Source organism: Panthera pardus, unplaced genomic scaffold (genome assembly GCF_024362965.1).
Source record: "Panthera pardus isolate Hobbes unplaced genomic scaffold, ASM2436296v1 HiC_scaffold_24, whole genome shotgun sequence".
Taxonomy (NCBI): Eukaryota; Metazoa; Chordata; class Mammalia; order Carnivora; family Felidae; genus Panthera; species Panthera pardus.
The window spans coordinates 39,918,801-39,935,411 of NW_026526810.1; the positions used below are offsets into that span (position 1 = coordinate 39,918,801).

The following is a 16,611-nucleotide window of genomic DNA, read 5'->3' on the forward strand; positions in this document are numbered from 1 at the left end:
AGCTAGACATTGGCGGGAGACTCGTGTTTATGTCTGTTGGTGAGACTGAGTGTGGAGGATAGCTCTAGAGAAAGGAGGAAAGAGACATAATCTATTAAATACACTTTCTGCACATATGGCTGGACAACTATGACAACAGGTCAAAAAGAACATTACAAGCTGGCAGCTATAAAGCGTTACTATTGTCATGTACTTTTTAAAAAGGCAGGCTAAATGCAGTAAGCCCTGAAGTATTTACATGTCAGAAGTTTTGGCAGAATCAAATCTTACACTTGTAATCCAAAGAGAAACACAAGTGAGGACAAAGTGCTGCCGCACCCTAGTCATGTGTTACAGCCTACCAAGCGGTCATGTGAATGAAGGCTGCCGTAACTACTGGACTGAGACATGTGGGAAGTGGAGGTCCCCAGAATTCCACCAAAACCAGGCTGGCTCATCCCATTTGATGAACTCCAAAGGTCAGAAGAATTGTGGGTCCCATCTAAGACGAAAAGAGAAATATAAAATTTTCCTTAGCTAAAACGTTTTCTTTTATTTAGATGATGCTCTAAGAATTCCAAAGGGTACCCTCCAGATACTCGTTCCCTGCCCCTTCTGACTCAGTCGTCCATCTACTTTTCTTCCCTCCAAACTGTGTAATTACTATTTAAAAAGAAGGAATAAGGCTTTATAGTTAGAGGAGAAAAAAAACAATCCAAACTGTAGTCGGTATATTGTTATAAAAATCCTTAGAAGATCTAAATTCTTATCAAGCAGGATAAAAAAAATCTCAAATTTGGGGATAGGTTGGATTTAATTTTGGTTAAATGGCATACCCATAAATATACAAAAAAGTTCTTTATAACAAGCAATGTACGTTATTATAAAAAACTATGAAACTGTGGAATAAATAAGTTTCTCTAACAGTAAACATAAGAAATTGATAATGACTATATTATAGACAGTCTTCAAATGAAATGTGTTAGCAATAACTTCACTCACCAGTGTAAAGTCAAGGAAGCGTTTATGTAGTGATTTATTGCTCCCATAGTATATGCTCCCCATAGTCCAAAACCACAGGAGACCAAATAAAAACGCAAGATACGAATTAAAGGAAATGCAACACTTTTTCTCTCTGAACAAGTCTTAATCTGTTCTATGATATTCACTGTATTTATATTGATCATTCTAGGGGTGACCTGAGTCTGCAATTTAAATAAGAAAGAGTTGTTAATAGCTTTCATTCACTTAAATTCTATGAGAAAGAGCAGCTCTACTCATTTTTCTCAAATGAAGTCCTTTATAAGTTCAATCAATACTAGATAGGCACTCCAAACGTTTGCTGGATATTCCGACTATATTGCAATCAGCAATAAATAACATTAGAAATTTTAATTTACAAAAAAAAAAAAAAAAAAAAAAGAAATTTTAATTTACTTTGGCCCCAAATGCATAGATATACCTGAATTCATACATACATTGATACATTTATACATGTGAATACCTGTGTAGGTATTCTCTTTCCTCACAGTTTTAAAATATTAGTTAATATACAATAGATAAACTGCTGCAGGATTGACAACTATCAAGCAGTACTTACCCTGCATAAAGAAAGTGCTAGCAAACATACTGGTTGGTGGCTTGGGAGATGGATAACTAGGAGATTCACGGTTGAAATCATCTGAACTTGGGGATGGTGCATATACCTTAAAATTAAATGGGAAATTTAATTAAAATGGCTATGAGTGTCATATCATTTGTGCAATATGAGTGCTACATTTCACCAAGGGCCTAAAAAGGCCTATCTAGTATCTATAAAGGCCTACCAGAAATCCAAAGAAGTGGACTAAATCCACATACGTAATCTAACTTGGTTACCACCTACATATTTGGTCTTGGCTGATTACTAGAGAAAAATACTACTCCAAATAATCTTTGTGTGACACTTATACCAGTGGTTGAACAAATCATAAATGCTGAATTTGCTTACAAAACACAAATCCATATATAGGCTCATGATTCAAAATGTGGTGGTGGAAACAGATGTCTTTTGAATATAGCATGAAATAGAATTTGGGTTCGTAAAATTCATTCTTTTCACTGTTATAAGATTTATCAAAAACAAAATGAGTTTGGTTAAAAGTTACTATACTTTGTTATTATTAAAAGATATCCATGAAAGGCACAACACGGGTTTTCAGGAACTTGTTTAACTTATTAGTAAGGTTAGCAAAATTAAAACCAAATTCTGCTGAGGGGTTTTCTTTAATTTCAAGCAAACTTCTAAGTCTGGCACAGCTATAAGAAAAATCTCATTTAATTTATCAGAGCAGTATTAATTTCCTTTGGTAAACCTTTGCTTCAGATAAGCAAAATATGAACATTTTGAATTGGCAAATGGCCAAAATTGTCATTTCTCTGCAAAACTAAATGGGCAGCCAAATATCCTTAATAACTAAAACATGATAAAACCATTCTCATGGTGATTACTAAAATCAAGAAGGAAAACAAACAACAATTAAGGTGATGCATGCTCTGTAAAGGCAAAAGTAAACCAAGAGTCAGGAAGAATGGAAATGTGTCCTACTGAATGGTGTATGAAACGTATTTCTTTAGTTTGATAAGGGTATATCCATTAACTTTTACTCCAAAATAAAAACCCTAAGTGTTCACTTAAGTGGAAGCAAGTAGCTCCCTTATTAAAATTATGGGAGCATGTATAAAAATCATACACGTATTTGTAGCATGAGCATAGAAAATTTCTGTAATTATACATAAGAAATCCAGTAGTTATACCTCTGGACATAGAGGTATCCTTCCAGAGGATGTTTACTTTATGTCCTTCTACATAGTCTGGTATTTTATCCCGAGCAAACATGTTTGTCTATGCACTAATAAAAAAGTTGACGAAGCACACACTGAGATTAAAATGGGGGCCAAGATTTTATTTACATAAACCATCATTCATACTCATTTATTCTTCCTCTGAGGCATTTAACAACTGTAAAGACTTCTGACAAATCACCTAACCTTCCAAGACTCAATTTCCTCATTGGTAAGATGGTGCTAATAGTACTTGCATTAGGGGGTTGATGGGAAAATCAAATGAGATAATACATATACAATGTTTAGCACAGTAAGCTCTAAGCATTAGCTAATGGTATCTCAATCATTTTTCTATCATTCTTGTAGGAGCCATTATATTGCCAATACTGCCCTTGTTCAGTCCCTGAAGAATGTTCCTTATAGTTTTTGTCTGCACATTCCTACTTAAAAAACAATTCATCCTAAATAAAAGGTTAAAAAGTCAATTTTTACTCTTCTTGCTAGTTGTTTCAATACTACCATAGGTGTGTATTTTTAATGGACTGGCATTCAGGTTAGTTTCCTCTCACATCCCAGAGGTAAAAACATACACCTGTGGTACCTGAGAAGTTCATGACGAGACAGATTTCTAAGAACTACCTAGAAGGACCCTAGATAAAGAAATTTGGCAGATAAAATGTGTTTTCTTCCCCATTATACATATTAAATACATTTTTCTAGTTTAGTGCTATTATATGAGGTAGTGTCAGAATGAAATAATTGGGTATATACAGTTGTGTTTGGAATGTATTACACAGGCTGATGGGCAGGAAAAAGTTTTCAGGAAAGGAACTTTGCAATTTTTTCTTTTAATCCAGTTTCACTACCTAAACTTAGCCACAGCTAGATGTCCCGTGTCCCCTTTATACATAGATTTTCCTAAACGAGGCTGAAACTACAAATGATGAAGAATAAAGTAAATCCATAGACACAGTAAGAAAATACAAATGAGAATAAAATTCAGAAGACAGCATTATGCTTCTTGGTACAATTGCTTATTTACTATACACACCATCTCTGATCTCAAAGTAGGAAATAGAAAATTCTCTAATTCTATCCAGGTTATAGATTGAAACACTGTGTAAGCCTCTAACTTATGAAAAACAATTTCAGTTTTGATGTGCCATCTCACACAAAAAATCTATATAATATGGCCATTTAAATGTGTATTTTATCAATTTATATTTACTTATTCTTATTTCCATTCAATTCACTGTATCCCATGCATGATATACTTACACTTTAAAAAATCCTAAATGTTTGCAGTTATAAAAGCAAATAAAGGATAAATGTGACTAAACTGATTTACAAATCAAGGAGATACGCTGATCAGATAATGGTTAATGATCGTGGTCATGGAAAGCAAGAGAACCAAAAAACCCCACACAAAGCAGGAGAGACTTGCCTATTCTTATGTAAAAATTTTAAGCTGTATGGAAAAAAACAGGGCTCATTTTAGAGGTAAAGTTTTTTTTAATGTTAGTCTTTATAAACACATTTTGAAAAATAAATGGACTTAGAAAAAATCGATCTTATAAATGAAAACGGTAAAAACTCTACTGTAAGTTTGTCATTTTATTTACTAACATAAGTTCAAAGTTTTTATCACCATAAAAATGTTTTGAAAAACAAGGTTCCCTAAGAGGCCCATCTAACAGCATTTCTAACACCAGCCAAATAACTTTACTTTTGGTATCTCAACCACAGCTTGCAAAAACATAGATGCAATGTTATGAAGCAGCAGTTGTGCCAGTCTCAATTTTTCAGATCAAAGAGTTCTTGCGGCAAAGCGCAACTGATGTGGTCTCAAAGACTTTATTAACTCCAGATGTAGGGAAACAGTCCGCCAATTCCACAAAAAGAGCAAGTCTCTTTTAGTTACAATCAGTACTGGCCACAAATTAAAACCAGACTGCTTATGTCATCTGATCACCTGCACATAGATGCCAGGTTTTTTTTTTCCTAGTTAATGATCTAATCATATGTTTACATCTTAAGTATGATTTTGTATCACAACAAACAATCTTAAAATTAAGAGAAAGGACTATATATGCTTTAAGATTATTAAAATCTACTAGGAGTCAAACTGTTTTTAAGAGAAATAGAGGGGCACCTGGCTGGCTCAGTTGGTATAGAGCATCTGACTCCTGATCTCAGGGTTGTGAGTTCAAGCCCCATGAGGGGTACAGAGATTACTTTAAAAAATAAAATCTTATAAAAAGGTACTAAAGTAATTTAAGACGTTCTATTAAGTGGTAGCTATTTAGAAATTTTCTTGAGAATTCTAGCTTCTAGGGGCACATGGGAGGCTCAGTTGGTTAAACATCCGACTTCAGCTCAGGTCATGATCTTGTGGTTCACGAGTTCGATCCCCACGTCGGGCTCTGTGCTCAGAGCCTGGAGCCTGCTTTGGATTCTGTGTCTCCCTCTCTCTCTGCCCCTCCCCTACACATGCTCTTTCTCTCTCTCTCAAAAATAAACATTAAAAAAAAAAAAAAGAAAAAGAAAAAGATAAAAAAAAAGAATTCTAGCTTCTATTTCAGAATGTCAGGCTCATAGGAGTGATCATGGGACCGACCGTCTTTCTTCTTTCCCAAGCACTTATATTTTACCCTCCAGGAATGGTGATAAGAGTAATTCTGAGTGTATGTTGAACAGACTGTAACATTTATTCCAACTCAAATGAATATAACTGAAAATCTAAGTCTGATAGAAAAGAACAAATCCACAATATGTGTTTAATGTCCTCATCCCATCCACCCAAACTGACTTTAAGAGTGACAGAGCACGTTAGGGATGAGTATTTATCAATTACTCTTTTTTTAAAAATTTTTTATGTTTTTATTTTATTTTTGAGAGAGAGACAAAGTGCCAGTGGAAGAGGGGCAGAGAGAGAGGGACACATGGAATGTGAAGCAGGCTCCAGACTCTGAGCGGTCAGCACAGAGCCTGACGTGGGGCTTGAACTCACAAACCATGAGATCAGGACCTGAGCCGAAGTCGGATGCTTAACCAACAGAGCCACCCAGGCGCCCAACAATTACTCTTTACAGTGATTACACAATTATCCTTGGGATATTTTAGCTCATACAACCAACTGGAGTCAAGTTAACAAAAACATTCCTTTTTACTTGCTTGGATGATTCAGTTTAGTCATATGGATAACTCCAAATTCAGGGCAAATCATTCTCTGTTCAGCTTTTAAAGGCTAAGCTGTGCACTGTGTTCTTCCTTTCAGTGCATCCTTCTGTGATTAATACTGGAAATATCCTTGTCAGGCAGGGGGGCATAATGATTTTCTGATAGTTATTGAGAAAAGATGCAAAGAAGGAGAAGTTTTTGTTAAAAAGATAGGTTTTTCTTGTCTTTTTTTTTTTTTTTTAATCTTGTCACATCCCAGTGATGAGTTAAAAGACGATGTCACTCCCCATGCCTTTAAAAATAGATCCATAGCCTGTGTGGTGGCTGATATTTTTAAATGTTCCAAATGATGAGAAGATGAGTTGGGAATTTTCTTTAGTATGTGAGAATAGCTATATATCTTAATTAAGATACCCTTCCACAGAAAATGAGAGGAATGATTTAGATGAAATCTATCCAACAGAAGTTTCTGTGAAGATGAAAATGTTCTACATCTGTGCTACAGAATACAGTAGCCACGAGTTACATGACTATTGAACACTAGAAAGGTGAATAGTGCAACTGAGGAATTGAATTTTTAATTATACTTTAATTAATTTAAAGTCTTCTGTGACTAGGAGTTACTATATTGAACAACATAAGTTTAGATAATTTTTCCTTACCTAGTTTACAATTGCATAAATTACTGTGAAAAAAAAATTCTTGGAGTCTCATAAGCTCCAAGGCCTATGAAAACCAAAATCAGCCTAAACTGTCAAACAATTTAGGAACACCTTCACCTGATTTGGAAAAAAGAAAGGAGAAGCTTATATCCACTTTTCTAAACGTGCTCTAAAATACAGTAATCATTATCAAGATTTTATCCTGTTTAGGCTTCTATTAGCTCAGTTGTCAAGATGATTTGAATAGCAGTTTTCTTTAAATTGCAATATGTTAAGTATCATTAAAGACTTCAATACATGCTAATATGGACTTCCAATATATGAAAAGTTTAAAATAATAAGAGAAATCATCTTTAGCACAATCTTTATCAACTTACCAAAATAACAAAACAAAGCATTTGGCTAATTTCCTCCACGATCATAATTTCAGTTTTTTAAAATGTTTATTTGCGAGAGAGAGAAAGAGAGTGAAAGAAAGAGAGAACACACACACACACACACACACACACACACACACACACGCACGCACGCGCGAGTGGGGGAGGGGAAGAGGGAGAGGGAGAAGCAGAATCCAAAGCAGGCTCCAGGCTCCCAGCTGTCAGCACAGAGCCCAATGTAGGGCTCAAACTTACAAACTGTGAGATCATGATCTGAGCCAAAGTCTGACACTTAACCGCCTGAGCTACCTAGGCGCCCCTCAAAATAAAAATGCAATATTGTATTCAGGAACATCCACTTACCTGATTTTTACATAAATATAGTTTATTGAACAATAAAAAATTTGTAAGTATATTTGAGTACCTAAAACCTGGGGTGGGGGGGGGGAGGGGAAAGTGTAGGTCACTGGAAAAAAAAGAAAACCACAATCCAAGTCAAATCCTATCTTTAAGAACTGTAATTAAACCTCCAGGCCAATAATTTTTAAAATATGTGTAAGGGTCAACTTAAAAATTGAGAAAAACTAGGTAATTACTGTAAGAATTCATTCTTTAGCTATTGCTGATTAATCCAAGTCCCTCACACAGTAATACAAACAACAGTTTCTACTTCTGAATTTTGGAGGCACTGTATTTTGTAAAAAGAAGCTGTTTAAAAAAGAGTAAATAAAAATTTTGCTTTAATAGTTCTACTGATTCAGATAAAAGCGCTAGATGAGTGTTAGAGGAAGTTAAAGAAATTTCCTAAAAATAATTTCCTATTGATTTTCTGATCATTTGTAGCCATTATTTTCTATGAATACTGATCTGATATATAAACTCGGATAAAAAGTATCTTTAACCAAAATGGCGAAATTTTAAAGTCTCTGAAATTTAGGTCTTCCTACCTTCCTTGTATCTACTCTAATCTAAATTAAAACAAATATAACCCCCCAAAAAGACATTAGAAATTTTAAATAAATCTACAAAACAAAAATCTCACTTAAGAATTTTCCAATATCTAAGAATACTTAAATGACATATTTGATAAATATCTCAATGCTTTTGGTATTTTATTATTACATAGAAATAGAAATGTTGCCATAAATCCCAGATCTACTACTGGGGCTTTTAGGGTAATTCTGAGCCTAAGAGGGGAAACACGTAGATAGTCCCACTACTAAATACCATAAGAACTCAAACCAAAGGCATCAAAGCGAAATGTCTGAAGTAGAAGGACTAACTCAGGGGCATACAAACAATCTCTGTTAAGGAATCTTTTTACCTAATTAGCCTACTAAAAACACAACAGGAATTTCTATAAAATGAATAAAAATACATGTTTATACTTTCAACAGTTTCATAAATAAAAGGATCAATGTCATTGCCCAAGAATTTATAGGGACATAGTTAGGGGTGAAATGAAGTAAAACTTCCTAACAACAATTAAGAAAACAAAATTCCAGCTTTCAGTACAAAGCAGCCTAAAATCAATTACTAGTTCTGCTAACAAGAATAGTTGGTATTACTGGTTTTCAATTGTGAGAAAAATGTCTTCGGAAGTCAAGCACATTTTTATTAATCTGAAATTAACATCACTGGGCATATTTCACCAGCTCGTTACTGGAACTGCTATCATTGTTGTAATAACCACAGTTTTTTCTGAAAGATAAACTATGTAATTTTAAGGGACTGGGTTTGAAACCTGTATCCTAGGATAATATACTGAATAAAAGCAATGAATGTCACTTCTTAGCTCTCTACATTTTAAAGAAATTTAGATCCAACAATACAGCACCTGATCTCTTCCTTCAATATACTCATCAGTTAGTGGAAAGGGATAGAAATTTCTTTCTAAAACATTAGCAATGGCTGTAGTTTTGACTGACTGGTATTTGTGCCCACAAATTAAGGAAACAAAAAAACCCCAAATCCTTGGAATCATATCTGGAATATAGTTTCAGATAGTTTTGGTAGAGAGGGGAAAAATCAAAGAAGATTTAAGTGAAAGTCCTTGTCATTCTATGTCTTTAGCACTGTATCTTCAGAGAATTCTTAAATTACTTCATATTTTCCTTATCATACAAATATTAGATTTTACTCTACAGGGCCCACAGATAGGCTGGAAATTTGAATTAATTCAATTGTACTTTGCTCTCTCATGTTAATTAGCAATAAATCCCCAATGGAAACAAAATGTAGCTCTATATACGATCATGCTGGTTTCTAAGCTTTTATTAACTGAAAATGTTTATTTGAAAAATAAGGCTTAGAAGTATTTACAATGCAATTTTATCTACTTCCTACTCTAATTCTTATGAAAATACAAATTACGTGGGCAGGCAGGTGCCAAAACCATGGCTAAACCAATTTTTACTACGGTGTGTTCTATTAGAAGAGGAGACTATGCTAGTCTGATTTCCTGAGTTTTTAAACATATCTAATTTAAAGCTCTTCATCTTAAATAGAAACTAGTAAAACTGCTTGACTGACCACATCAATTTACATTCATAAAACTGTTAGTCTCATCATATATACAAAATATATGTATTTGTAAGAATGGCCTAGTGTTTTCCTAAGTTACATCTTCTTTCCAGTGCAGTATATTTTCATACACATAAATTACAGTAAGGATTAAAGAAGTTTGGCCCTTTGCTATGGAGACTAGTTAACTTGCCCTTGGGAAAACCTACTCTTGAGAGAGAGAGCTGGGTTCAAGTTTGAACTCAGCACTTACTAACTGGGTGGTGCTTGAGCAAGTTACTTAACTTCCCTGAACCTCTTTTTCCTTATTTATAAAAGGAGAGTAGTAATAACTAAATGACAGAGTGTTTGTGAGGATTAAATGAGGTAAACATAAAGCTCTCAGCATAGTTCTTGACACAGACTAGTCCTTCTAATCATGTTAGTTCCTGTCTCTTCTTTCCCAGATTCCACTGAAAGAAGCTCAATATTAAAAATGTGCTTCTAAGCTTGAGTTTCAAAACTTGGATTTCTGTGTTGTCTCTAATAAGATTAAAATAATCCCCTGATACAATTAAAAGAGCATCATGTCTGTACTTGCTGCAATTTTTATACCTGGAACACTCTGTAGCATCTTCAGTTCAAGGCCTAGAAAATGGAGGCTGATCAGATCAGAGGAAGGCCGAAACTCCAGAATCCTCAAGGTGAAGAAAACAGGAATCCTCTCCTCCCAAAACTTTACTTCCTTTACCTCTAAGACTTTCTACCTTTCTGCACAAAGGACACAATTTAGTCATATCAATGAGAAAACTGAATGCAGGCCAAGTTCTTTATATATTAAAGGATGCTCAGAAACCTATCATTCCTTGCTATTTTTTAAATCTCAAAAAATCGGTAATATTCAAAATGTTTTTCAGTTTCCTATTTATAATAAACACATTAATATTTTACAGTATGGTACAGAATACAACTACACAAAGCTACAGATGATACAGATCATTAACCCCTTCTCTTTTCAAATAGTGGGGAAAATAGGGTTAACATCTTGGCTTTTCTTTTCTGAATAGAGATGCCCACGCCTGTTATATTTCCAACAATACAATGCAACCACAAAATCTTAGATAATATGGAAAGCCTCTTCTCTCAATTTTTTTTTTTGCTAGAGATTATTCAGTCTTACTATTAAAATACCTCAAACATCCTTAAATATATGAAACCAACTTGAAAATTTAAAAATAAAATATGGAAAAAAAGAGAAAGCATTGTAGACCAATACCACTTAGGATTTCTTGCTGCCTAATACCCATAATGGGATCTTAAAAATGAAATCAATGTGAACCTATTAGCATTTTAAACTATTAATCTGCCCTATCATCTAAAATAAACTGTAAGGTAGGATTAAAGAGTGAGCTTAAATTTAACCTGTTCACTATGAGAATTATATAAAAATTCCATAACTTAAGTAAGGAAGTATATTTCACTGAAGTCTGGAAATACTAAGTTAAAGTGCCAGTTTCTACCATAATGCATTTATGGGTAGACAATCCCCAATATATACTAAAATGAGGCATTTACATAGTTTTTGGGTAATATAATTACATACTATATGGTTTTCTTATTGAAGAGTTAGAAGAGAATAAAAAACTAGAGGGTAAAAATAAAATAGATATAAGAAAATACATTAAGAGTAGGACCTTAACCTACAGAGAACTAAGCAATATATCATCTCTTTATGCATTTTTCAAGAACATAAAAGTCACCTTTGACCTATATCAGGCACAGGCTATCAATTTTCAGGCTACACTTCTCTATCATACCAGCTATGTCATCTACCGTAAGTCTGGAAATACTTAATACCATCAAAGATGTTCCCTGCCCCCAGCCCAATGTAGAACAAAGAGAAATGTTGTAATAGAGTGATCTGTGCTCTCAAAAGAATGAAGTCTAAACTCAATTTGAGTTACAGTCTCTCTGCTTCAGAGGTCCTATATAATTAATTTTACTGAACTCACAGACACACACACACACACACACACACACACACACACACTCTTAGAAAAGACTATTTTACTTAGAATTAGACATAAAAGTATTTTCACATTTTAATGACAATTGGTAAAGACGCTATAGAATAGAAATCAAGTAATTTCACTTTTATTACTCATCTAAATCTATCTCTCACATTCTCCAAAGCTATGCTTTTATGGGTAGCGTGAACATACACTTCTTGATCAGTTTAGGATATTTTGGCTTGATTATCATTTTTTAAGAAAGCTTACCCAAACGTTAACAACCAAATGCTAACAGAGTCCAAGGAGGCCTTCTCAAAGCAGTCAAAGAATGAAAAAGTGCTTTCATTAGTTCTCATGTACCCTGGTTAGAACCATATGTTACTTTAAAATATTTTCAAGCAGTAAAAAGGGAGGGAACAAACATATCTGATTTTACACCTATTTTAGGAAAATGTGATTAAATTTTCTTTATAACTTCAAACATTAATATTAAAAATACCTCCACCCCCAACCATTAAAAAAACAACAACACTAAAATCATGTATGTATTTAATAAGACACCTGAGGGGGGGAATTTCTTTTTTGGGAAGACTGAAGAGGAAAATACTGAATTTCTGACATGAACCCAAGATTGTTATTCACCAGTATGACATTTCTATAATGTTTATCAATTATCTTACAAGGATAACTCCTATCGAATCTTCCAGAGAAGTTCACTTTCTTTTTAAAATATACAAAATCTTCTGACTTAAAGATACTTTTGTAGAAACCTACTAAAAAATACTAAGTAATTAAAGAATAGGAAAGTCTTGCTTAGCAACACAGAAAAGTATTATTTTAAAACATCTAACCATGTGCTATAAATTGACCAGAAATACATTCTTTGGAAAATGTTTAAATGCATTCTTTGAAAAATAGTGATTTATTTTATGAATCTGTACAGGGTCAAAATTCTAGTTTGATTGGAAACAGATGGTATCCCAGTAAAGTCGGGCTCTGGACCTGAAACTCCAAACAGGAAATACGGTCCTCACTAGCTGACTGCTTCCCTAATCATTCCCAGAGCTTCATACTTGTTATTTTTATGAATATCCAAGATGACTTTCATCTTTCCCTTCTATCTACAAAGCATCAAACACTCCTCTCTCTCTGTGAGTGCGTGTGTATTTTATATATAGACTAGATGTTTACAATATAAGAAAACATTGAAACAAATGTACTTTCGAGCTCATTGCTAGTAAAGACATCAGGCATTAAAAATAATAACTCACAAATTCAAGTTTATTTTCTATCCTATTTAAAAAATAAAAGCGAACAACTACTGAGTAATAGTATCAAAGGCAACTTTACTGACACTACTTACAAAGAAATACATAGTTTAAATGTATTGCAGAAAATGAGAGAACTCACAGGTTTTAGTAAAAAGCAATTAATCTACACTGCTTTCCATTAAACAACCCAGTTAGAAGCTACGTGAACAAAGAAAAAGACTTACCGTTTTCCCATTGTAGTAATACATCAAAGAATTGCTGCCCATTCCAGGGACAGGGTAAGCACAATACATGTTGATTTTGAAAATGCTAGTTTGCAGCTAATGCACACAGCTTCTCTCCAAGACATACATCCACACAGCCAAACAGAGTTAAGTCTTCAGCACTATGCATCCACACATGGATCTACTCAAAAGGAACTTATGCAAAATAGGACTGAACCAACTCACAGAGCACAGAGGGAGGGTTTATGCTGTAATAACCTCTTTCAATTTCTGTCAAGACCTTGCATTGGTGGAGGATACCAATAAGACAAAGTTTGGGGTATTAAAAAAATACAAGTCACTTACAAATGCTAAATAATGAAAATAGATACTGTTCCTGGAGATAAATATTCCAGTAAATTGTTAATTTTGTCATCTCTCTCTCAAAGAAAGGCAAATTGACATCTGTTAATCTGTTTTTAGTTTTAATTAAATTAGACTACAGGTGGCAGGGAAACCTAGCTTGCTACACCTCTAGCAACATTACCATCTGGCCTGCTCCAAAGTTGCTTCCAACTTTGATAAACACATGATCAAGCTATCAGGAATTGGAAACACTGAATCATGTCTAACAAGAAGGATCTAGACGGTTAAGCCTTGTACAAAATCACTTCCTGGAGAAAGCAGACCCATCATGTAAGTACCTCTGAACTAACTAGAAAAAACCATGATTTTTTTTTAAGTTATAAAAATCATACTGAAAAAAGTTTTGAAAGGAGCACATTTCATGAAAAAGTTCAGTACAAAAGCTTAAAAAATTATCTTGAAAATAAATGTTTGTTAAAGCAGACATATTTAATAATAAAGATTTTCAGTTATAAATCTCCTTAAATTCCTCATTCACAACACCAATTAAAAAGTTTATAATGGACTGCACTCTTCCAGAACATCTAATATGTAAAAGCAATTCAGTAAATAGAAAAAAAACAAAGTTTTGTTTTCCCTTATATAAAAGTATGAGAGGCTGGTGTGTATAACAGACAAGATAGGCACTATAGCTGATAAACAAAAAAGGCTTCTTGGAAGTCTTTCCTCCAAGTTCATTATTGTTCTTAAAGAATAGCTTATATATTCATATTTTTATGTTAATACTCAAATTTCTCAAAAAGAAAAAATAAACAGTATGGGAATAAAAGTCCCTTATAAGGACTTAAACAATTCACCGTACTTATAAGTCAAAAGGTTTTAGACACTGCTTGCAAATTCATGTTTCTCCCACAAATTATTTTGTTATTTAAAAAATTTTCAATTTGTCTTTTGGATTTGTCTGGATTCTAACCCGGAAAAACAGAAGAGAAACATTTCTTTCTTTTCTTCCCATCAAAACCTCTTTGTAATACTGTCTCTTCTCTCTGTGCCTTGTAGGTTCTAACAAAACTGCTAATAAAAGGAGAGCAAACAAGGAGTACATCACCTTTTTTAAAGGCACCTTTCATGAAGCAAAGCTCTTCTAAAAAATATTCCAGAAATATTCAATAAGACAGTAAAAAAAATCTGAAAACAAACAAAATCTATTCTTATGAAACATATTGATCAAATTATAGTAATAAAACCAAATCAGACAATAAGGCCAGCTAACTTCACAATGTTTAAAAGCTGATGGTATCGGAATAACAATAAAACCTCCCCACATTCTCCAGATACGGAAAAGGCTAAGCAGCAGCTGCAAAAGAACATCACTGTACAGCAGACTATTAAAATGCCAGTCTGCAGAGTGGTTTGTAACTTCCTCCCTCCTGAGAGGCCACAAAGACTTCATTTCAATCCTTAGAGAACTGTGTAAAAAGCTTTGATTTACAATTAACAATGCCACGTCTTAAAACCATTCAAGTAAATTTTACTCTTTCATAGATACAGTCATTCCCTAACAGAACAGCTACTCTTAAAAAAAAAAAAAAAAAAAAAAAAAAGGAAAATCAATTATCTAAAATAAAACTTTCTTTCTCTTAATGATTAAAATTTAAAAACAAATTTTGAATAGAAATTGAGGAGGAATGGGGCAAAGAGGGAAGCCACAAAACACTGATAATACCTGAACATTTTCTTCCTATAATCACTGCTCCAACCTGAGACAACTTCTGTATGTTGGTAACAACAACAACAACAACAACAACAACAACAACAACAACAAAATCCACTTATAGTAGTTAGGCTCATTTCTCTGGGATTTGCCAGTAAAGAGTACTATTTTGTCTGATAAAAACAAACAGTATAATGTGAACCCAACTATGCAATCTTAGCTATTAAAACACAATGAAAATTTTAGTATTTCATTAACAGTTCTTTATTTTAGATACAACTATATGATACTGTGAAAAGAATAAACAAATATTCACGTAAAAGAAAACTGAGAGTAAAGCCAGACAGTATAATCTTTTACTCTTCTAAAGTAGTTTATTAAGCAATTGGAGAAGTTTGCTACTAAAGCTGAAACCTGAATGTGAAATGTAATAGTTTCTAAAGAGAGTTGAGTAATTAAAAGCTTTTGCTTCTCTTTTTCATTCCTGCTTTCAAAAACACAGATACAAAATCCATACAGGTGCATTTAAAACAGCTCCCTCTTCCCCAATATACAACATATTCACTTGGTATACGCTACCTCCTAAATTCAGAAGCAGAATTTAGAAAGCAGAAACTTAGAAAGAGAGATCTAAAGCTCCCTCTTCCCCAATATACAACATATTCACTTGGTATATGCTACTGCCTAAATTCAAAAGCAGAATTTAGGAAGCAGAAACTTAGAAAGAGAGATCTACATACATGCGACATTAAATGATTTTTTTTTGAACACAGTAAATCATCATGAAAACGGTGGTAATCTAAATAAAGTGTTCCCATATTCTACTTCTATGCTACAGCAAGGTCTTCCATTACTCCCAAATATCATTTTTTTTTAAGCTGGCTTTACCCCAAAGAAACTAAAACTGGTTGACGTAGACAATCATTTTCTTTATCACAATTACAAATGATCTTTTAGAAGAGTTTTTTCTCTTCCCCAAAAATATTTTGTGAAAAAAATTCTAATTTAATCTATGTAACAGCTGCAGCACATTTTTTTTCCTTAAGAAGAATCATATTACAGGAAAAAAAGGCATATAGATGGATCAAGTACTGCTCTGGTGAATGCAGTTGTTTAATCTTTGCCTTTTTTTTTTTTTTTTTTTTAAAGGAACATGTCAAGGGTTAATCCTGTGACTCAGTCTGACAAAACGAGTCAGCTGGAGACAGGGCCACTTTTTAAATGTGATTGCAGACAGACGTGCAGTCTGCACAGGAGCTCTGAACTGTCATGTACTTTTTATCCTGAATTGTTTCCACCCACAATTCTACGTAATCACTTATATGTTATTCTAAGAGTATGTGATCTGACTTAATATTCATGCTACCTCGTCTAATAATCTAAACAATCACCAAGTTTTATAACAAAATGGGCATTCCCGTAAACATTGGCAACATGATTAATGAAAATGTCACAGAACCCTGGAAAAAATATGACTTGGAGCCATATATCTTTTATTAGCAAACTGATGATTCCTGGT

General features: G+C 33.6%; 1 protein-coding gene across 14 annotated transcripts in view; it reads right to left on the minus strand.

Annotated features, from left to right (window-relative positions):
* TCF12 (transcription factor 12) overlaps positions 1-16,611 on the minus strand; it is a 377,037-nt gene that overhangs the window by 47,790 nt on the left and 312,636 nt on the right. For 10 of the 14 annotated variants that reach the window (XM_019441990.2, XM_019441988.2, XM_019441986.2 and 7 more), the window contains 3 exons: positions 1,580-1,685; positions 342-481; positions 1-64 (listed from right to left, as the gene is read on the minus strand). The exon at positions 1-64 is cut by the window's left edge and continues 81 nt beyond it. In XM_019441990.2, the coding sequence (XP_019297535.1) occupies positions 1-64; positions 342-481; positions 1,580-1,685 (310 nt within the window). Of the gene's footprint in view, positions 65-341; positions 482-1,579; positions 1,686-13,033; positions 13,199-16,611 lie in introns of those variants that run through there. The other 4 variants (XM_019442002.2, XM_053889034.1, XM_019442000.2 and 1 more) reach the window with 2 other exon arrangements.